Source organism: Fusarium poae, chromosome 3 (genome assembly GCF_019609905.1).
Source record: "Fusarium poae strain DAOMC 252244 chromosome 3, whole genome shotgun sequence".
In the NCBI taxonomy this organism is placed as follows: domain Eukaryota; kingdom Fungi; phylum Ascomycota; class Sordariomycetes; order Hypocreales; family Nectriaceae; genus Fusarium; species Fusarium poae.
The window spans coordinates 4,697,052-4,718,563 of NC_058401.1; the positions used below are offsets into that span (position 1 = coordinate 4,697,052).

General features: G+C 48.9%; 7 protein-coding genes across 7 annotated transcripts; 5 read left to right on the forward strand and 2 right to left on the reverse strand.

The window, feature by feature from the left end:
• Positions 1-355: 355 nt before the first annotated feature.
• On the reverse strand, positions 356-6,493 carry FPOAC1_008981 (uncharacterized protein; the record flags this gene model as incomplete). The annotated part of the gene is made up of 2 exons (XM_044853414.1): positions 356-939; positions 988-6,493. 2 exons carry the CDS (start codon positions 6,491-6,493, stop codon positions 356-358), a joined length of 6,090 nt encoding a protein of 2,029 aa, XP_044706084.1.
• Positions 6,494-9,904: 3,411 nt separating this feature from the next.
• Positions 9,905-10,666, forward strand: FPOAC1_008982 (uncharacterized protein; the record flags this gene model as incomplete). Its single annotated transcript, XM_044853415.1, has 1 exon — positions 9,905-10,666. One exon carries the CDS (start codon positions 9,905-9,907, stop codon positions 10,664-10,666), a length of 762 nt encoding a protein of 253 aa, XP_044706085.1.
• A 1,102-nt stretch (positions 10,667-11,768) lies between these two features.
• FPOAC1_008983 (uncharacterized protein) lies at positions 11,769-12,623 on the forward strand (the record flags this gene model as incomplete). Its single annotated transcript, XM_044853416.1, has 1 exon — positions 11,769-12,623. The coding sequence occupies one exon, from the start codon at positions 11,769-11,771 to the stop codon at positions 12,621-12,623; it is 855 nt and encodes a 284-aa protein (XP_044706086.1).
• Positions 12,624-13,006: 383 nt separating this feature from the next.
• On the reverse strand, positions 13,007-13,830 carry RPS5 (ribosomal protein S5; the record flags this gene model as incomplete). The annotated part of the gene is made up of 3 exons (XM_044853417.1): positions 13,007-13,324; positions 13,413-13,596; positions 13,691-13,830. 3 exons carry the CDS (start codon positions 13,828-13,830, stop codon positions 13,007-13,009), a joined length of 642 nt encoding a protein of 213 aa, XP_044706087.1.
• Positions 13,831-14,132: 302 nt separating this feature from the next.
• RPS25 (40S ribosomal protein S25) lies at positions 14,133-14,674 on the forward strand (the record flags this gene model as incomplete). Its single annotated transcript, XM_044853418.1, has 4 exons — positions 14,133-14,135; positions 14,239-14,270; positions 14,331-14,554; positions 14,649-14,674. The coding sequence occupies 4 exons, from the start codon at positions 14,133-14,135 to the stop codon at positions 14,672-14,674; spliced, it is 285 nt and encodes a 94-aa protein (XP_044706088.1).
• Positions 14,675-18,552: 3,878 nt separating this feature from the next.
• FPOAC1_008986 (uncharacterized protein) lies at positions 18,553-19,455 on the forward strand (the record flags this gene model as incomplete). The annotated part of the gene is made up of 1 exon (XM_044853419.1): positions 18,553-19,455. One exon carries the CDS (start codon positions 18,553-18,555, stop codon positions 19,453-19,455), a length of 903 nt encoding a protein of 300 aa, XP_044706089.1.
• A 503-nt stretch (positions 19,456-19,958) lies between these two features.
• FPOAC1_008987 (uncharacterized protein) lies at positions 19,959-20,366 on the forward strand (the record flags this gene model as incomplete). The annotated part of the gene is made up of 1 exon (XM_044853420.1): positions 19,959-20,366. The coding sequence occupies one exon, from the start codon at positions 19,959-19,961 to the stop codon at positions 20,364-20,366; it is 408 nt and encodes a 135-aa protein (XP_044706090.1).
• Positions 20,367-21,512: the final 1,146 nt, after the last annotated feature.

The window sequence follows — 21,512 nt, forward strand, 5'->3', positions numbered from 1 at the left end:
GAAATAAGAGCCTGGCCCCTCGTTGATCGTCAAGGGGGTGGCGAGGTATATCACACCGTATATCCATTCATCCCATTCTCCTACTTCCGCACCTCATCTCTGTTTCCCCCAAGGTGGTCCAACCCTAGTTCCTCTAGTTGTGAATACATGACTCCTTTCTCCCTGTTCCCCATTTAGGTCGAAAGCCTCTTTATAGTTAAAATTAGAAAGACAAAGGAAGTGTAGGATGAACCTGTCTAGGTCTGTTTATGCCACTGTCTCATTTCAGTGGTTGTAAACACTCGTCTTCTCGGCGCCGAGATACCTTTTCGTCAAGGCCAACGCTGTGTCGGCCAAAATGAGCCCGGAAGTAGTTCTACTCCTCGTCCAGACTTCCCATCATGCCGTTGCCTTTACCTTTGCGGCCCAGCTTGAGCATGCTGAATCTCTTGCGGACACTGCCCTTCCTGCTGGCAAGTTTGTTCTCGGCGGGCTTGTCGTTGTTATTATTGTCACCACCTCCGAATTGCTGGTCAAGACTTCCGCGACCACTGAGGCCCCCAGGAGACTCAGGGTGCTTCTCGTCTTGGGACGGCGCGCGGAAGAAACTGTGTCGGCGGCCCTGATCTTTACTTTGGCCTTGACTTAGAGATCGACTAAGGTTGCTTGCGGTCTCGATGTCCCCGTTTGCTTCCTCGGGCTCAGTTGGCAACTCGGGTTCCTTCTTCTTGCTACCGCCGAGGAAGCTCAGTCGCGTGCCTCGTTTCGAAACCGGTCTGATCACTGAAGCCTCTTCTGTGGTGACACCGTTGACTGCGATGCCAGTATTCTTGTTCTTGGGGCTTGTTGAAGAGGAACGAGATGACCGTTTCCAAGTTGGTGAAGGAGTTGCAACAAGCTCAGGCTGTGGTTGGGGAGGGGTAAAGTGTGCGATTTCTGGTGCAAATGTGCTCTCAAAACCTGTATGGATCAGTAAGGTGGACCGGTGTCTTTCGAATCTTGACTTACATCTATGAAGCTCGTCGTGTTTCTGGCTGAGGAGCTCATTGGAACTTCGAGAGAACATTGCCAGGCACCTCTTGATCATAATAGCATGATCGACAAGTGCCATTTTGATGGCGCTGTCTTGGGGACTCAATTCTATCTCCGCCACCCCCTCTTCCTCCTCTTCCCCGGCATCTTCATCGGTCTCCTTGGGTTCTGGCAGCAATTGTCGGTAACAAGCGACGCTATTCTCAGAGGTAGGGTTCACTGATACGCTGACTGCATCGAGGAGTAGCTGCGCATGGTCTCCGTTACCGTCGGCTACTCGATGTTCGAGGGCAGTCATCTCTTGGGTCTTGCGAACAATGCGTTCCAGGGCTGTTTCGTGGGCACTGAGACTAATCTCTTGGGTATCGACGACTTCGCTACGACGAAGAATCGTGGGGAAAGCATCGGCGGTCGTAAACACCAGCTTCTCGGCAGAGTGCTCCTTGACAGGGCCGGTGGTGTTACGCCGTGTGGAGATGGAGAAGGTTTGAGGGTGAGAGGAGAGAAGGAAATCTCGAATTACTTGTGGGACTCGTGCGCGCTGGAAGACTTGGTGACTTAAATCACGGTGAGGCGTAACAGCTGAGACAACCAGAAATTGGCCCTCGACATCGTCAACGTCTCCCCCAGTGACAATCTGAGCAGCTGGATGTTGCTCCTGCATACGATCTGTAAAAGCCGAGGCGCGTTCGCTAGGAGATCCTTCGTATATGAACTCTTTATCTCGGAGGTTTGCATGAAACCCAAGTCCCTTGTAGACAACCTTGAAATATTTGGGAATAATCTTGTCGCTCTTTGAGATAGTCTCGTAGATCGTTGCGATTGCCCGTTCGGTCCTGGCAAGCTTAGAGAAATCAAAGATATTGCTCTCGTATTGCGCCTGTAGTTCCTTGTAGGCTGCCAAAGCGTGGCTCCACGAATCTCCATCTTCGAAATACTTGATCATGTCGAAGTAAAGCCGTTCCTTTCGCTCAAACTGTGTCTGCGCTGGGAAGCCTGGGTCTGGGAGAGCGGGCGTTTGGCTAGTTGGGTCCCATTCGTATAGGTCAGCATGAAGTCGTAGAGCCAGGCCTGCTTCGGTGTGGTTCCGCGATTCGGCTTGCAAATCTGCAAGTTGGTGTACGTAACGAACAAAGATTTCCTCCTTCTGCATATCGCGAAGGAATTCCATGAGTCTGAGACGATTGATGAGGTTCGAGGCTTCGCCCGTATCATCGCTGCTATGTACAGCAACGAGAAGATCGAGAAATTCGTCAATGGTGCCGACGAATTCACGTATAGCAATATATAGTGGCTCATCAGGTATATCCGCCAGGGGCTCGAACCGTTCAAGAAGTTCGTGAATGAACAACTTTTGAAGGATACTCTCAGTTAATGGCTTCTCCTTGAAGAACAAATCCAAACGATCAATCGTCTCTGTTTGGATAATTGACAGGTCTTCACTCAGAGTCCATTCGCTGACAATCATTGTTTGCAGCACCTCAACCGCCATGCGTCGAAGACCCTCGTGCACGCTAAGACATAACTCCACAATTGGACCAACAAGTGCAGGAACATATTGCACCTGGTACCCTCCCATCTTTGAAAGATTATACCGATTACGTTCGTCGGATGCAGTCTCCCATCCGATAGCCTCCCAGGTTCGGCGCAGGAGCTCAGCACCATGTTCTCGAACATCACCCGCAATCTTCCATACTGCTCTTCGCTTCTGTTCTGGGAAAGTCTCCAAAGCAAGAGACGTGCTGCCCACCAGCTTGAGAAGGGTCGTGAAGAAGAGTTTCCATAGTTCAGTATTAAAAGTCTCTGCTTCTTCCGGCTCGGGGAGGAATGATTCCAGCATAGTACCGGCAAGATAATCAAGTGTCCGCATAGTTGATTTGTGATGATGGATATGCACACTCAACCATTCTAGGGGATAGGCCTCTCCCTTAAGAATGCTCATGTGTACTCTAAGCAGATTTTCTAGTAACGTGGTCAAGTCGTCCTCGGCAAGCTCAAGTTGCATGCCTGAGGGTGAATTAGATATCGAAGACAAAATAGCAGAAAGCTCGACCAAGGCTTCGTCGAATTGAAGGTCGTCATTAACAGGCTTAGTTGGGAAAGGGTATGATGATGGGAAAAGAAGAGAAAGTCGGTCCTTTGTTTTGCAAGGAGCCGCAAGGATCGCCAAGTAGGAATCGATTATTTTAGGAATGTGGTCAGGAATCTCGGAACCAAGGTAATCAATCTGGCTGGCCAGGACAGAGCAACATAGACGGATCTGGTCTCTCCATTGATCTGTCATCTCTCCTGTGTGGCCCCAGTGGGGAGTAATCCATCTCACGGTGTTGGTACTCAAGGCTAATTTCTGGTCGGGGTGGGCGAACAGGTCCAGCTTGCTGTAATTGATAATCAGTACAAGCTTGTAAAGAATGAGCTTGCCTTTAACATCAGTACATGAGTCCATGAAGTCAATCGCGATGTGCAGAATTTCCTCCGTGTTTAGCAAACCAGCAAGCTCTGGTAACCACTGGTGGAAATGCTGAACAGCGAGGGTCTGCGTCCCAACAAGTGCAGGGGCAGAGTTGCGCATCATCGCGTCAAGAGCCTTAAAAATGGCACGGAGCTCGCGTGTAAACCCAGTTGTGTTGGAGGTGATGCCAATTCCAGCTTCCTTTTCTTTTTGTTGATTTCTTGCATGAGTGATAAATTTAAGGATGTGCCTAACAACCTTGAATGTAGCACGCAGCTTCCGGGCGGTCTCGGGCTCAGTGGGATTCTGAAGAAGCCGGGTAAACGACCGCATCAAACATGGTGTTGAAAAGGGGTAGTTGAACAGGTTCTCGGCATACTGATCGACCAAAGGTCCTAGGTTGAATCTTCGGTCGTGGACAATACCCAAAACTCTGACCAGAGCAGTGAACACAAGATCCTCAAATTCGTGACTGCCCGAGTATTCCACGAGTATTCCAAAGAGGCCGTCCAATACATCATTGAGCAGCTTGACCACCTCGATCTCAGGTACGAAAATGAGCTGCTTAAGCACACCAGGAACCTCCTCTCGCTGAAGATCTCTCCATTTCAAAAGTCCCAGTATTACCCTGTCCTGTGAGAATCGAGTGCTACAGAGGTATGTGTCGGTACGGAGAACAGCAAGAGGGCCGTTGTCATCAGCTGCGTGGTCATCCTTGCCTTGAGGGCTCCACAAGAGCGATAGATATCCACCCTTTCCGGTTGGCCCGGGCTGTGCGGTCGAGGTGTGCTCATCTATCTTATAGAGCAGCAGACCATGCCGACCGTCACGTATGAACGCCCCTTGATCCCACAATGGTATGTGAGCAATGGCGAATGGAGGGTTGGGCATATCAGACACAAACATGACGATATGCGCCTGTGACACATCATTAGGGGCCAAAGAAAGACGCAGTGTTTGGTTCCAGGGCTCCCCTCGTTCTGCGGCTATCGATTTGAAGGTGCTTAACGGCTCTGTATTTGAGGAAGCGAATATGCAGTTATCGATTCGCTCTCCAGAGGTCTTCCTAACCTCGAGAGTTATCTGTAGGTTGTTACCATGGATACTGGAAGGCATCGCAGTTGCACTGCCACCAAATCGTGACAGGAGGTTCTGTTTGCCAAGTATGGCATCTTTCAAGGTGAAGTAGATGTCTGAGCGAGGTCTTGTAGGGGCGCCGGAAAATCCCATTTTGTTTGTCTTGGCCACCCCTGACAGCATAGTCGGGGTGGATTTTATGAGGATGTCAGCGTCTGTGTGGTTGAAGCTCTTCAGCTGCAGCTGCAATCGATCTCCCCTTCGGGACTTCTCATAGTGTCCAGATGGGCTGTCCAGTAATTCTTTGACCAAGGGGTCCCAGTCATCAGCATCATTCTCACCCGCGTGTCTCAACGACGAAGACCATATACTCATCAAATGCTCGACTTCGTCGTCTTGTTTCATAATTGGGTTCAGCCGTAAAACGCCGAGGCCAATTGTGCGATCCGCAGTTTGTGTACCATCTGCTGGACTGCCAGTCTTTGATCCCGCCGTACTCGGCGGCCCAGAACCCTCTCGGCTCTCAGAACCGGACATTGAATGTCGTCCGTCACTCTGCTCGGCAACCGCATCCATGCGTGACACAGGTGAGCCTCGAGAAATACCCCTCGAGCTCTTGCTACCCCACATAAGACTTCTTCTCGACTTGATGCCACCTGAGGAGTTCGGTTTCGTTGGGTCCCTGGAATACGAAGCTGATGGTGCGGTTCCGGATCGAGATAGAGATTGCGGGGGGATAATCTGATGAGACGCCAATACCTTGACCACAAGGAATAGCTCGGCTTCTGCCGAAGGTACGTCACCCACATCTTGAGACGATAGATCTGTGAAGAGTGTTTTTGTTTGGACGTGCTTGGCCAAGTTGACAAGTGTGCCGCCTGCGGGTATCCTGACGGTGAATCCTTCTGAGAGAACAGAAGGCTGGCCATATGCAGGCTTGCTGACAAGGTAGAATACAAGGGAGGTCTCCTCAATTGAAGCACCAGCAAAACCTTTGATATCTACCATGAGGTGATGCAGAGCGGTCAGTTCAGCTGTGGACTGTGGAGGTTCGTCCAATAGACTCATCTCAGATTGCAACTTGGTAACCTTGACAATACAGTCGTCGGCTGTCAAAACCCTTCCTCGAGCTTCGGGGTCCCGAACAATGACCTCTCCTCCACAGAGCTTGTTCACGCGTACCAAGTCCCACACTGTCTTTTCTCGTAGACGGTCGTATTCGTGCGCAGTAAGGACGTTATATAAAAATTGTTGACGATGTAAGTTGAGGTTTGTGATTAGCTGCGAGAGCTGGTCGAGGCGGCCATACTGTCTAGAAAGAAGGAGCTCGTGTAAGTTGGTTGAATGCCATTCTCTAAGGCATGAAGCGATCTCGTCGATCAAGGGTTCTGAAAGCGACGTCGGTGTCTCGTCTCCAATCTTCAACATCGGCACAGGTGCAGCAGGGCGTGGGGCATCGGGGTCCCTTAACACAGGCACAGAGAGGCTGCCCAGAGTACCATTGGGAAGTTCTCTGAAAGGGGTGCGGTTACTGGAGATGGTCGACCTGTTTCCTTCTTTGCGACTTTTGCGAGCAGAATTATTTGTCACGCCGCTCTTGGCAGAATCACTTGCGCGTGGCATATCACCATCTTCGGCGGGGCCATCGCTCGCTGTGTCGTCGTTTTCTTCGCCTTCCTCTGGTTCTCCCAGCATTTCTCGAACCTCGACACAGCTTCTGGGGAAGATTCCGCTAAACACGCGCGCCTCGAGGGTTTGACCCTTGACAGAAGTCAAGCCAGCCAGCAGACTGGGCGGCGCTACCAGGTAGCCGCGCAGCCAGTTGCCGTCTGGCGTCTCCTCGATAATATAGAGCTCATCGCCAATTTCAAGAGGAAGGTCGGCCGGGCTTGATGCAGGAAACGGAAAGGTCGCGACGGCGAACGCGATGCGGGGGAGAGGCTGCCAGGGCATTGAAGATCTTCGCAGAGCCGGTCCGACTTTACAGAGAAAGTTCAGATTAGCAGCCGTCGGTGCTGGGACTTGTCGAGGATTTCGCAGTTGGGGGTCGGCAACGGCGAGGGAAAGAGATATCTTTACGGTTCAAGAGAGTCGGGTTTCAAGTTGGTGGTCGAGACGTTTGGTCTTTTCTGTACTGGAGAATTCATCAAGATATTCAAATATCGGAGCGCAGTGTTAGGAGCTGTTGCTGAACAGATGCTCCGTTGGCCAATCGCGGGCTCATGGATTTTGGGTTCGGCTCGGATATCAGAAGCAAAAGGGCGACGAGCACGGCGCAAAGGAGAAGTCGTTTTTTTTTTTTTTTCAGGTAGAATTATATTCAATCGCGCCGACTTTGAACAAATTCGTTGTTGTTGAATGAACTGTTTGGCTGGCAGCCACAGTCAGGTCACTCAAAATTCAGAACCCCTGAGCAAACGCGAAATAAGGTAGCTTGCGGCGGGTTCTGGCAAGGGTTCTAGATCAAGGAGTGGCCTCAGCCTTTTTGCATGGGATGGGATGGGGGATAATTATGAATGGAGGTGGGTTGGGTTAGGTTGGACTAAGGAACTGAGAAAGGAATTGGCCAAAGTACAGACAGTACTAGTGTGAAACAGATAGAAGAAAAGAGGCATTCAAAAATAATAGGTAGTGAAGTATAAGAATTAAACAGAATCGGATAATAGGAAAAGCCTGTATATTTCTGAATGGGAAAAAGGTTGAAGGGAAAGTGACTTGTGACTTGACTTGACTTGACTTGACTTTACTTGAGAGAGGCAGAAGCTGAGAACGTATAACGTGCTAATAAGAGAGCCAAAAAAGGTTGGACTAACGATGTGTAGTAAGATCGAATCCAATACCAATAGATACCAACGATCCCAGGTTTCGGGAGTTCTAATTCTAGGGCTGTCTACTACCTGTAGGTAATTTGGCAATAGGGATCCCGTACCTAACATATCTGCTACACAGATACATAATAGATGGATATCTTTTGGTCTCCCAATCTCAATTCCATCTCCACTACTGTACGGTATGTGCTGCAAGTTAATGAGTGTGGATCGACAAGAAGGTCAAGTTTGATAAGACATACAGGGCCATGAAGAAACTTCTGCTGCACTCATCCCCTAGGAGACTTATTATTATTAGCCTAACTTGTTTCCCCTAGCTGGCTGCAGGCAGTCTTGCACACCACCCAAGTAACATTAATGAGACGACATTATTTATCTTCAAGTACCGACACACTGAATTAGTTGGTACAAGAGTAATATACCACGGCTAATCTTCAGATGAAACGAAGAATGATAACGCGCCCGGTCCTCAAAGCGGCTCGTGTCAGTCTTGTCATTATTAGTACGATATCCACTCATGATGGCCCGTAGACATTAGTCTACTAGTACATACGTACATATGTACAACTTCTCCCTCCCTCGGTACTAAGGTCCATTCATCCAATCTGCAGGGTTCGCATCTTTCATTCCCGAGATTTGACTTTTGGACAAATCATCATGAGTAAATTGTGCATCTGTGGTTGCATCATGGGTTACCCCTGCTTTGTGCTGTGCCTGTGCGATGCACGAATTCTACCGCCACCAACCTTGCATCAAAGGAATGACATGTCTCACGATGGCTTCAGAGGGTTGCCAAACCGCCGGTTTTGCGATAGTACTGCACGTACGATATGTACGGACATAAACGAGCACATATTCCCGATAATTGCCTTCACAATTGGATCAACGACTCTGCATGTAGTAACCGAGTGTATCCTAACACCAGATTTACTATCTCAAATAGCTGAACCAGACAACTACCTAGTTCTTTATTCCAGTGCACCTACTACACATGGCAGCGTTGGAATTTGAACCTCCCGCTCTGAGATACCTCGCGCGACTATTGTCCGCGAGAATGCTTTACTCCATCCCTGCGCCAACCCTTCACCCACCTAAATTCTTTCACCCATGTGCCACCGTTGCTTTGATAATGCATAGCTTCATCGATGAGGCGCAATGCGCTGTTGATCGTGTGCCACTACGTCTGTCCAGCACATACAATATCAACCAAATCGGGACAAACTATACATCGCACAGAGAGCTGGACATCTCTGTTAGGTTCTGTGAAACACGCTAGCTATAAATAATATGTGAGTGTGTAGTTGTTCCAAGAATTTACAATGTTGGCCTTTGATCTTGAAAACATGCCTAATAAGCAAGGGACAAAGAAGTTGATTGATAACTGACACACCCATCACATGTACATTCTCTCACAGACCTTGCGCTTCAGAAATAGAGTAAAGTCAACAATATTCATTATACATAGTTCAACCAAACGCCGAATTAACATTACTACATAGTAGATTGACGCCCGACAAGGCTACCCTGAACCAGGTCGTACTTATATCAGTGCCAGTCGTATAACTAGGAGGGTAAGAAGGCTAAATTGAGTATATATGATATGACCTGAGAGGTTGCAATACACATTTGGTTCTCTCGGCTTCAGCTCATGCATTCAACGCGCGTCATCGACTGTTGCTTATTCTTGACTTAAACCTCGAATACACACAGCACTGCACTGTACCTGCAGTCAAAGCCGAGCTATTCTCGGTTAATTAACCGCCGGCAGTTTGAGCTGATGTAATATCAGCCATCCTTGCTCTTAAGAGGGGAACCCGTTGTCGTTGTAATCAGATACCCACTTCGATGAACACTTTGGAGCTGATCTTTATCCCAATCAATTACTCTGTTACACCACGAGCTGTCCATCCTGCCGCCGTCGCTGCTTGGCTACTGACTGACTACCTACCTAGGAAGGAGGCCAACCACCTTGAGTGCTTCACACTGAGATACCTACCAAGATGCTTTGCCCATGACACTGCGTTAGTGCTCTTGGTTATTATGCTGCTATTTCGTGACAACACCAAAATTCCGTCCATTCATACAAGCAACTCTTAAGCTCACCAAGAGCCATTACCTTGCACGCCAAGTCAATGCTATAACTACCATATCCCCTCCCCCCCCAAGCGCACCCCGCATGGCAAGCTCTCTCACAAGATGTATGCAATCGGTCATGATTCCTAATGAGGCAGCCCATAGTAGCAATACCTGCGCTATGGACCAAAAGCCATTGTATAGTCCGCCAATTCGACGCTTCTATATGACCTCGTGGCTGCATAGACCCTGCGATTTAACGTGGTATCTCGGAAGTGGGGTGCAATGCTGCTCTTCATAAGTTAACGGTTCCCCAGGTTGAGAGACTGGCTTCCCAGTCTATGATATTCTGATCAGAACCAGAGCTCACTTCACTTGCTTGGAGCACTTGACACACTCGCTTTGATACTCGAGATTTTCTTGTTTTGTAGTCGTGAGTTACGATTTAACTTCAACGAACAAGATGGTGCAAATCACTCAACTCCTGTCGGGTATTGCTCTCGCTTCAGGTGTACTCGGGTCGCCTATTGAGCGACGTGCCGTCATCAACCACGACGCCGTCGTTGGCTTCCCGGAGGCTGTCCCATCAGGCACTACCGGAGCGCTGTATCTCAAATACAAGCCTTTCGTCAAGACATTCACCGGATGTGTCTCCTTCCCCGCGGTTGACGCTCAAGGCAATACAGGGTACGTGTTCTCTTCTCTTGGTGTGTTCCAACGCAAGACTGATTTTGGTTGTAGCGGAGGACTGGCCACAAGCGGTTCATCCTCGGGCGGCTGCAGCTCGAGCACTGGCCAGGTGTATGCTCGAGGCGGCAGCTACAACGGCCGATATGCCATCATGTACTCGTGGTATATGCCAAAGGATTCGCCCTCATCAGGCCTAGGACACCGTCATGACTGGGAGAACGCCGTGATCTGGCTGTCCAGTCAAAGCACAAGTGCTAGTGTTGTTGGCATGGCTGTTTCCCAGCACGGCGGATATGACAGGAGGAGCTCAGGCACTTTCTCGGGCAACAGTCCTTTGGTGGGCTATACCGCCATCTGGCCAACCAACCATCAAATGATCTTTACTGACACCAAGGGTGGCCAGCAGCCCTTGGTAGCCTGGGAGAGTTTGCCTGCTGCGGCTCGCACGGCGTTGACGAACACTGACTTTGGCAGTGCCAACGTTCCTTTCAAGGACGGTGCCTTCGAGTCGAATCTAGGCAAGGCGGCTATCTAAGCAGACGTATCCAGCTCTAGAGAACCAGGGACATTGTGATGGAAGTAAAGCGAAAGCTCGAGGTTTCAATGATGTGTGTGCTTTGTAGTGCGAGGATTTCCTGGATAGCCTGCTAGTATTATATTCTCGTAAATAATATTATCTACATTGCATCTATCGTGTATTTAATCTACACTATGCCTTTATGGTACATTTGACACATGGACGCATAGAATATGCAAATCAGGACAATTTGACCTTGAACGTCCTTGGTACCGCATCATTTGTCGATGTTGTGATGGTTGTTTGCCACGATTAATTGATCCAATACCAATCTTCAAAGGCCACCCAAACAGAAGGTTAATCATAGTCCAGATGCAACTTGACTCTGACCAGGCAGCCGAACAACCAACGAGACTCATCAACTACAGTGGGCCATTGACGGATGAAGCATGTGGGCCAAGCATCACCGAAACAAAATCACTACATACGTGTTAGTCAAGCTCTCCAGGGTCCACCACCAGAATAATTGCAGCAATAAAAATGTGGTGATAGCCTCTCTGATCAAAGTTTGGACTTTCTATCAAGATGTAGAGTGGCGAGAAAAGTCACCCGTCCGCGATATCACCAACCAATCAGCAATACACGCCTTTGTTGGTGCCCAGGCGTTATCAGAGCTAATGGAAGGATTGAGTCACCTACCGTAATTCTCGCTGTTCGGGGATTGCGGTGCATGTCCCCCGCGCTGTGGATTGACATCATATTGGGTAGGTAGTAGGTATGGAGGTAACTTCGTAGTTTCTTTCCCCTTTCTCAATACAGAAACGAATGCGAATAATATATCACTAGAAGATGTCGACTCACCTGTCTTGATTTCTTCTTTTTCCATTCTTCTTCTTCTTCTCTCATCAGTTGCGATAACCAATACTTCTCTACGTTGTCGAGAGACTTGAATCTCCAAACTGCAGCCCACTTGTTATTCTGTCATATTTACACATTTCACTCTATTGCACCTCAACAGGGCATAAGATCATCTACACCATTACCGCAACAACAGTTGAACTTGCAAACTCTCATCAGAAGCACCTGGAATCATCTACAGCTGTTGCGACAAGCCGCCAAAATGGGAACCCCCTTCATCACCTTCCTTGCACCTGGCAATCTTGTAGGCTACAAGCGTGGTGTTCCCTTACAAGAACAACCGCCAAACATCTCGCAAACCTTTCTGGATGCGATGGAGGTTCGCGAAGCGGTCTTTGTTGAGGAGCAAAAAGTCCCCGCCGAGAACGAATTCGACGACGATGATTCACGTTCATGTCACTGGGTTGTCTACGCGAGTATCAACACGGTGGAAACATTGGAAGTTCGCGATGAAGAGGGTAAGGTCATGCACCCCAGGAAGAGCTCGACACGCTCAACCCCGATTGGAACTATAAGACTTGTGCCATTCCCCCATGACCCTCATCCTGAGAATGGTGGGAAGTACTGGAATGGTGTTCTACAAGACGAGAATGGTGACCAAGACGGCAATCATGACGGCCACAACAATGGAGATGCGCCAGAAACCTCAACAGGGAAGCCATATATCATGGACCGAAAGACAACTTTTCATAACGGGCAAGAGCCGTACGTGAAACTGGGTCGTCTGGCAGTCATTGAAGAGTTCCGAGGACGCCGCATCGCTGGCCTACTTGTGACCACAGTTCTTAGCTGGCTGAGAGATAATCCCTCGTACTTTGACCCTAGTATCAAAGAGTTCGGCCTTGACCAACTCGACCCGGTCATTGGAACTGACATGAAGATACCCCAATGGGCAGGGTTGGTATGCGTTCACGCGCAGAAGCAGGTCGTGGACTTCTGGAAGAAATGGGGCTTCGAGGTGGATGAGGATATGGGCACTTGGTGGGAAGAGGGCATGCCCCATGTTGGTATGTTTCAGCGACTGGAAATCGGAGACAAGATGGCTCGACTAGATTAGATACCCATTCTTTGCATAGGCAGATAAAAGGCGATGCATGGCAGACTTGGAATTGCTACCCAAGTAAAGAGGGATACAGAGATCAGATGACAGGCTATTGGCCTTTTCTTAGACGTACAGGGGAAACACAGAGTCTAGTAGAATTCATCAAAAAGATTCATGCGATTATAAACACAGCTATGCATTAAAAGACTTGGTTGTTGATGTTTTTTTGAGTTCATTTCATTTAACTCTCAGGGAGCCCGACTTTTTTATTGAATCTGTAGCCACCTAAGAAAATCCATAGCCGCGTTCCCAGACCCGATGAACGCAAAATGCAATTCTGAAATAAGCCGGAACACGCCAAAGCCAACCCTTCCAGACGTGATACACCTTTGCACCTTTTATCGGTTGCTCTTGGCGACACGCTCCAACTCATCCTTCTTCTTGATAGCGTAAGAGTTGCTGGAACCCTTAGCAGCGTTGATAAGCTCCTCAGCAAGGCACTCAGCAATGGACTTGACATTGCGGAAAGAGGCCTCGCGGGCACCAGTGGTGAGGAGAGAGATGGCCTGGTTGACTCGGCGGAGAGGAGAGACATCAACGGCTTGTCGTCGGACGGTACCGGCGGAACCAATTCGGGTAGAGTCTTCGCGGGGACCGCAGTTGACAATGGCGTCGACAGCGACCTGGATGGGGTTCTGGTCGGTCATGAGGTGGATCTGGCCCTAACGTTAGCACTTGGTGGCCGCGAAAAAAAAAAATGAATGGCAAAGACCCTATTCTCGAGGGCTTCTCAGGAGGACGTACGATCTCGAAGGCGTGGGCGACAATTCGGACAGCCATGAGCTTCTTTCCGTTGTTACGGCCGTGGTGCATCAGAGAGTTGGTCAATCGCTCAATGATAGGGCAGTTGGCCTTGCGGAATCGCTTGGTGGCATATCGGCCAGCGGTGTGGGTGACGTAGACGGGGTTTCGCAGGGAAATGTAGTCACTGTCGTGGGACGTCCGTCAGCATGTCGTCGCGCACAAAAGTGAGGTTTTTGGAGATAATTTTCTTTCCCTCCAAGAGTTCAGATCAAACGTACGTCAGGGAGATGTCGCGGACCTCAACATCGTAGTCCCACTTGTTGAAGAGCTTGACGTTGCCAACCTCCTTGACAACATCCTTAGGAAGCACCTCGTAGAGGGCGGAGTTCTCGACCTCGATCTCGCCGTTGTCAGACATTTTTGCTGTACAGTCGGGTTCCGGGACTGGCGTTAGTAGTGCGGGATGAGATGTTCAAAGTTGAAGAGGTGGGCTTGGGTTGCTTGAGATCTCAGGGCATGGAATTTTTGGTGTGTTGGCCCTAGAGCCAACGCGGAAGAATGTGGGTCCACATCTGGTCGCACTTTCCTCATTTTTAGGGCTCACCTGCCCTTGAACTTCAGTGGTTCGCGACTTTGGAGACGTTCATTCTTAGCGATCGCAATACCACACTTTCTCTTACTGTCGTCTTCACACTCCCGTCGACAGCAACATCAGACAAAATGGTAAGTTTTTCTCGGCGATGCCCTCCCCCTTTGTGAAAAAAAGGGAGGGGGACTTTGCGAAAAATTAAAATACAATGACAATTTGACTGACTCCCGATTCCAGGCCCCCGCCGCAAAGAAGCAGAAGAAGAAGTGGTATGTTTGAGGCGTAACGACCGTCATCGACGAATATCAAATACTTACGCATTTTCAAAGGTCCAAGGGCAAGGTCAAGGACAAGGCCCAGCACGCCGTCGTCCTCGACAAGACCACCTCCGAGAAGCTCTACAAGGATGTTCAGTCTTACCGTCTGGTCACTATCGCCACCCTCGTCGACCGAATGAAGATCAACGGTTCTCTGGCCCGACAGTGCCTTGCCGACCTCGAGGAGAAGGGCATCATCAAGCCTGTGGTTACACACAGCAAGATGAAGATCTACAGTATGGCCGCCTCCCCCTCCTTCACTCTCCCCGCGCGAACTACATTTACACACTTCGATATGCTATCTCGACACAACTGCTAACATGATTCCAGCCCGTGCCGTTGGTGGTACTGACTAAATGCAATTCAACGAAAAATTTGAGTCTCACGATTGTGCGTCTGGGTGGCCTGGACGATAGACAGGCCACATGGTCGGAGGGTGTTGCAAGGCGAAAAAGAAGCCTGGTTTAGGACGCTATTCATGCTCGGTTAAGCATTGGGACGGAATCGCTTTAGCACAAACGGCAACGGAATGAAAAATCTTCGAAACGACCAATTTATCGTTCTCATCGTAGTATATCTTTTGTGAATTATCTATGTGTGATAGATGGTCCTATGCCAACGCATAGATCTCAATGGACCCGGCGACACCCTGTTGTTTTAAAGGCGAAGCAGTAATAGCCAACTCACATGTATACCTAGCTAACCTTGCGTTTAAATCCTGCTGTCATGGTCCTGCTGCTATCCGTGGGTATATCAGTACTATGAACGAGTTCTTGAAACCTGATAGGCTTGCTAGTTGTTTTCTTCATTAGCATACTGATATATGTTTACAATATGGACACTTCAAATCAGAACAACAAGAAAAACAATTATGGTACGCCAAGACCCGGGATTGCATCTTGTGTTGCCCTTAAACGAACAGGCATGCCATCCTCTTGCCGGCGTCAAGTTCCGTCATCAACCAGTCCTATACAACCTCAAGCGTATGATCCGATTGCGAGCTAATGGCGAACAAAGCGTGTTTTCATGGAGTTGCAATGACGGGTCAAAGCATCAGAAATGTGTTCTTAATTGTCAAAATCTTTGTTTCGGCTTAAAACCCTATGTCTTTTTGCAGTCGCTTAGGTTGTCATTAAGCCAAACTGCCCCTTTGAACTCCTCTTAATGCAAAACCAGGCTGGATTTAGCGATATCCTTTGTGACTTCTAAGAATATATTAATCTCAATGTCAGCATTACAGTCATACCTAGGTAGGTATCCAGGTGAATAGCAGTTCCCTAACATACCTACGACACGTGACCTAAGTTTGCAGCGTTTCTATTTTCATGATGCGGGTTGACAATAGGTACAGATAGATGGCTGTACAATATTCATGCAAACAGAGTCTCTAAATATTAAAAGAAAAGTAGCCAATTCATGAATTTCATCACTACAATTCAGCGGGTCAGAAATGCCTTTTTAATAACCAAGTGAGGTAGCACAGCCAGGTTTCTCTTGTCTCAACTCTTGGCTTCGAGTGAGATCCAACCGAAATACGAATGCAGGTAGTACACTCTAACCTGGATAGGAGATAGCAGCTCGGTTTACGGATACTACCTCGTGTGTAACGTCTATCTCACGTCGGTTATCCGAGGATAAAAGGTAGACAGGAGATGGTCCGCCGATGAATAGTACAACAACGAACGGCAAGACTAAGAAAGCCTAGGATAGGTGAGCACACCGTCAATTGAGTATTCCGGTTCATTTCCCAGTTGGATCGATCTCAGCGGCGTTGCAATCTTTGAAATGGCCGGCACAGGAGTGGACGCAGTTGACCTTTTGTTTTTGGCACAGGTCAGTTTCGATAGGCCAATGCCTCATGACAGGATCGACAAGAATGTTTTTATTTGCAGGGTCTGCCCCGAGCGATTTTTAAGGTCTCAACGCAACGGGAATACTCCGAACTGCCTACTTTAGTACCTAGTTACGAACACAAGACGATCTCAAGGAATCTGAAAGGTCGCTAGTGTATCCCTTTCACGGATTCAATTGACTAGAGCTGGACGGATGTCCCGAAAGATAAGCTAGAAATAAACAACCTTGAATTGGAGCAAAGAAAAATCTGAGGTACAGTAGCCGAAACTGCATGACGATAAGCGGATTGTTCGTACTGTACGGTACAGTGCATATAACAGCAAGGTTCCTTGTCTCAGTAGGGGAACATGAGCGAAGCGGTGGCGGACTTTGAATTCGGCTCAAAGGGATAATAGTTCAAAGAGCTTGTCTGGTTGAAGCTAAGCCTGAAGAAGTTTGCAGTACATGAACAGCCTGTTATGAGCTCTGGTAATCCCTATTGTCAAATAGCAAGCAGTTCAGGGCCAGCTCCCTGAAGGGTTTACAGGTATGAGTGTTTTAGCTTCCTTTGCTTCCCTTGTGGATCGAAGTTAGGGGTCAGGGTGTGGGATATCGCCGCCGTCAAGCGTAGGCCTTTGGGTACAAACATGATAAACCAGAAGTTTGTATTCCAGCGTATCCACTGGCTGACTTGATGTGCTAGGCCGAAGTAAACGAATAAACGTCAAATGAGGCAATTGGGCTGATATCGAACCTGCGGCTATTCCGAGATAGCTATTTGTGTCAGGTTTATTGCATCTGAGGCGTCTCGGTTGTTGGACACAAATTGGCCTAGGCAAAAAATTCAAAAAAGAAAAAAGAAGAAATGGTCTCCTCGAACAAAACAGACAGCAATTGGACAGTTAGGTCAAGCTGGGGTAGGTGAACCCCGGGGGAGGCGATTGTCAGGAAGATCCTCACCTCTACCTTAGTACCTCTATGAATTCATGCCATGAAACTCGCGCACTGTGCGAGGTGTGGCAGCTACATGCTTCTGTAGGTTCAGTTTCAGTGGCAGTGGAGGGCTCTGGGCTGGCGCTGCTGGCTCGCGGAGCCCGGAGGCTAGTGGGTTGGAGAAGGGACCGGGGGAGAAGAAAGAAATGTGGGTGAAAGGATGCTAGATGGATGTCATGATGGAGGGATGGGGGAGGGAAATTTCGACGGTGAAAGAGGGATATACTGACGACATTTGATCGAGATAGATCAATGGCAGCACACAACTGTGAGCATGACATACTCAATGGCTTGGAACATGGTATATTAGGAAATTCGTAGAATTGAAGCTTTCGTCTAGCTGTACCTTTGGATATATTGTACAAAGTCTATGTATAATATCTCCCCGAGTGAATCTGAAAACTTTTTTAAAACCGGGGTGTTTGCCCGGGCTATCATGGATCCTCGGGCGTTAGGACAGCCCATCGCCTCAAGGCTTGTAGGCCTGCAAGCTGTATCCGTAGCTGTCTGTTACACCGAACTTCACTGTAACTGCTGCATCGTACAGTGTACAGTACCCCATACAGTAATAAGTCCCATGTCTCCCAAGCCCAAGACGGGTCTAGGTCTCGGCGCTCGACAAAAAATCGGGGTGAACCGGCATCTCATCTTGCAGCAGCAGCAAGCTCAAACCCAGACAGGCCCAAAGATCAGTGAAGGACAGGTTTTGTACCAGAAGAGACCCACCTTTCAGTCCACCAAGTGCCACTGAGTGGCCAGTTGGCCACCCCTGAAAAGCTCGCAGACCTGGCAAGGCTGTGGCCTCAGGCTTCCAAGCCCGCGCTGTTGCTGTGGAGAGAGCTGCTAGGCTTGGGCCTGGTTGGCTGAGGGTCCCAGCTCCCTTTAGCGCGGGACCGGAAAGATTCGCTCCAAAGAGACTTTCTTACAGGTCCGCCGCAATTTTTTTCCCTCCCCCCAAATACCTCTCACCCCCCGTCGGCGCAGATTTATTTTCTCTCGACTCCCTCCATTCTCTCTTCCTTCTTTCATCCTCAATCTCCCCTCAATCCTTTCTTCTTGTTCAAGGGAAAGACCATCACAGCCGCTACCATGTCTCCTCCTGCTGATCAAGGACCCCAGACGGTCTTGGGCATGCCCGTAAGTTTTTCTTCTCATCCCCCTCGATCGCCATCCAGATCCCCTCGACCGTCAGATGCCCGCCGATGCACAAAATGCCTTCTGAATTATTCAGTCGCTATCGAATATCACGATATAATATCATCATCCATGATGGGTAGTTCGGGCACAATTGTCCCGTTTGTGGTGCTTCTTAATGCGAGAAGACATTTCCCCCGCATGCATCGTGGCATCTTGACCGAGCGGATCTACCGGTGACAAACAAAAGATGAAAAGTAGTTGCTAATAATATATGCAGCCATTCATCGCTGACTTCCTCATGGGTGGTGTCTCCGCCGCTGTCTCCAAGACTGCTGCTGCCCCCATCGAGCGTGTCAAGCTCCTCATCCAGAACCAGGATGAGATGCTCAAGACCGGTCGTCTCGACCGCAAGTACAACGGCATTGGTGACTGCTTCAAGCGCACCATGGCCGATGAGGGTGTCATGTCCCTCTGGCGAGGAAACACCGCCAACGTCATCCGATACTTCCCTACCCAGGCCCTGAACTTCGCTTTCCGTGACAAGTTCAAGAAGATGTTCGGCTACAAGAAGGACAAGGATGGCTACGCCATGTGGATGGCTGGTAACCTTGCCTCCGGTGGTGCTGCTGGTGCCACCTCTCTTCTCTTCGTCTACTCTCTGGACTACGCCCGTACTCGTCTTGCCAACGATGCCAAGAACGCCAAGTCCGGTGGTGACCGTCAGTTCAACGGTCTCGTCGATGTCTACAAGAAGACCCTCGCCTCTGACGGTATTGCCGGTCTCTACCGTGGTTTCATGCCCTCCGTTGCTGGTATCGTCGTCTACCGTGGTCTCTACTTCGGAATGTACGACTCCATCAAGCCCGTCGTCCTCACCGGCTCTCTCCAGGGCAACTTCCTTGCCTCTTTCGCTCTTGGTTGGGTCGTCACCACTGGTGCCGGTATCGCCTCTTACCCCCTTGACACCATTCGCCGACGTATGATGATGACCTCTGGTGAGGCCGTCAAGTACAAGAACACCATGGACGCTGCCCGCCAGATTGTCGCCAAGGAGGGTGTCAAGTCTCTCTTCAAGGGTGCTGGTGCCAACATTCTCCGTGGTGTTGCCGGTGCTGGTGTCCTCTCCATCTACGATCAGCTCCAGGTCCTCCTCTTCGGCAAGGCCTTCAAATAAGCGATTTGTTCAACATACCCTGTATAGATGAGTGTGGGGGATAAGGATTCGAGGAGAATCTTAATTGGCGGACTTGACATGGTGTCCGCTGGTTGAAACAAAAAGGCGAGATCGAAGTGCAGATCGAGGGAAGTTGTCACAGATACCCGACGTGGTCTGAAACAGCAGCTCTTTACGGGTTAGAGTGGCATAGGCACGGCGTCTTTTTCTAATCTTGCTTTGCCTTCCGTTCTAGGCCGCTGTAATTTATACACCAATGCAAATTCCCTTTACTGTCTACTCTATGTTCAATTGTTCCGGATATGTGTGACTGCTTTATTTAAAAGGCGATTTTGTCGTGATACTACCATCTGTCCTTTGGGATGAAGTTCCACAAACTTTGTTTTAGTGTGCTTGATGACTAAGCCAACTTATACTACCTAAGTAGGTAACCCAGTCAGTTCCCAACGAATCCTCCTTCTTTCCAGCTACGCCAGAAACTCCCAGCTCGCGAATCTGTCGACATGCCTCCTAAGCAGACATCTGGGACTGGTCGAGGCCAAACCAAAGCTACCAAGAAATCAGCCAAGGCCCCCGAACCTGAACCTGAACCTGAACCCCAGTCGAGCAATCCATTCGAGATATCAGACGACGATGACGACAAAGCTAGGCCCTCAACACGCGAGGTCCAGGCAGTCGAGGAAGAAGAGCCTGACAAGACGATCCCGGCGGAGCTTCTAACACGGCTACTACACGAATTCTTTTCGAAAGATGCAACGCGGATATCGAGAGATGCCAACGCTGCAGCGGGCAAGTACTTCGATGTGTTTGTGAAGGAAGCAATCGCGCGCGCTGCTGTCGAGAAGGATGTTGGTTTTCTAGAAGTTGAGGATCTGGAGAAGGTCTCGCCTCAGCTGCTCCTGGACCTCTGAGTAGGAATTCACAATCAAATCGGTGCTGTTATATATAAGGGTCTGTTTCAGTTGCGCGAGCTTCTCATAACCAAGAGGGTATTGAGAAGCTCCCAGAGGTCAAATACATAACGATATGGGTATGATGTCTGCATGCTATTTTTGTCTGCTCTTGTATACTGAAAAATAGTAGCTCGGGCCTTACACATCATATAATATGATAGCTGCAACTTAGTAGCTATGAGCCTGGCCACTAGGCATACACTGGGACCCCGCTGTCTCAATCGGCTAGCTCTGATGGAAGCATCAATACCTTGGAACGCCTGGTCGCAAGATACAACATTAAGATTGTCGATCGTTAGAGCACAAATAGTAGATACCAAAGATGTGTTCTGAAGGTTGCGGCATATGTCAGTAGGTAAGCATGGTACATCCCAGAAGTACCAGTTTTTTAAATGGCTTAAGAAGCGTACTGGGTCATGGTGTGGTGGGAACGTATTGCCTTGAGCATACCAGGGGAGCAATCCAACAGCACATAAAATTCAGATCACAGAACGATATAGATATGAACAACAGGCGCATCAAATATTTGAAGCTAGCACGGAAGTTGCTATCACTGTATATTTAACCCACACGCCTTTGGTGTAGGTTAGCTCTGGGTCTTGGCATATTCCATCTCCAACTCGTCGATTGTTTCTTTCCAACATAAGAGCCTGGTGTCATAATAAACAAAACCTGTCATTGTCATTCTCTTGGCAGTGTGTACTAGTTACTGTGTGCTTCGCTAATCTCAGATACAGGAATTTTCAGGTTGACGTTGGCTTGCAACGCGACCCTGCGTCTGTAAACGAAAGAATATTGCTAAAGGCATGAAACCTGTATACTCGAGCAGTTGAAAATTCTCCGATAATACCAGGAGGGTTATTAACCGCTTCGATGATCGACCATGATATTGAAAGAGATTTCCTGGTTAACGTTGACTACTGACTTAGGTAGGTATCTGCCTACCAAGGTATCTAGGTACTTGTGGTGTTTCAAAACTCCAGAATTTCGTCCCCACAGCGATTCTGCAACCAACACGAAACATCGGAGTCTCGAAACCGATCAGCCATTGCAACGAGAGCATTCACCTGCTTGTACGCTAATAAAACTCGTTCTTCATGACTA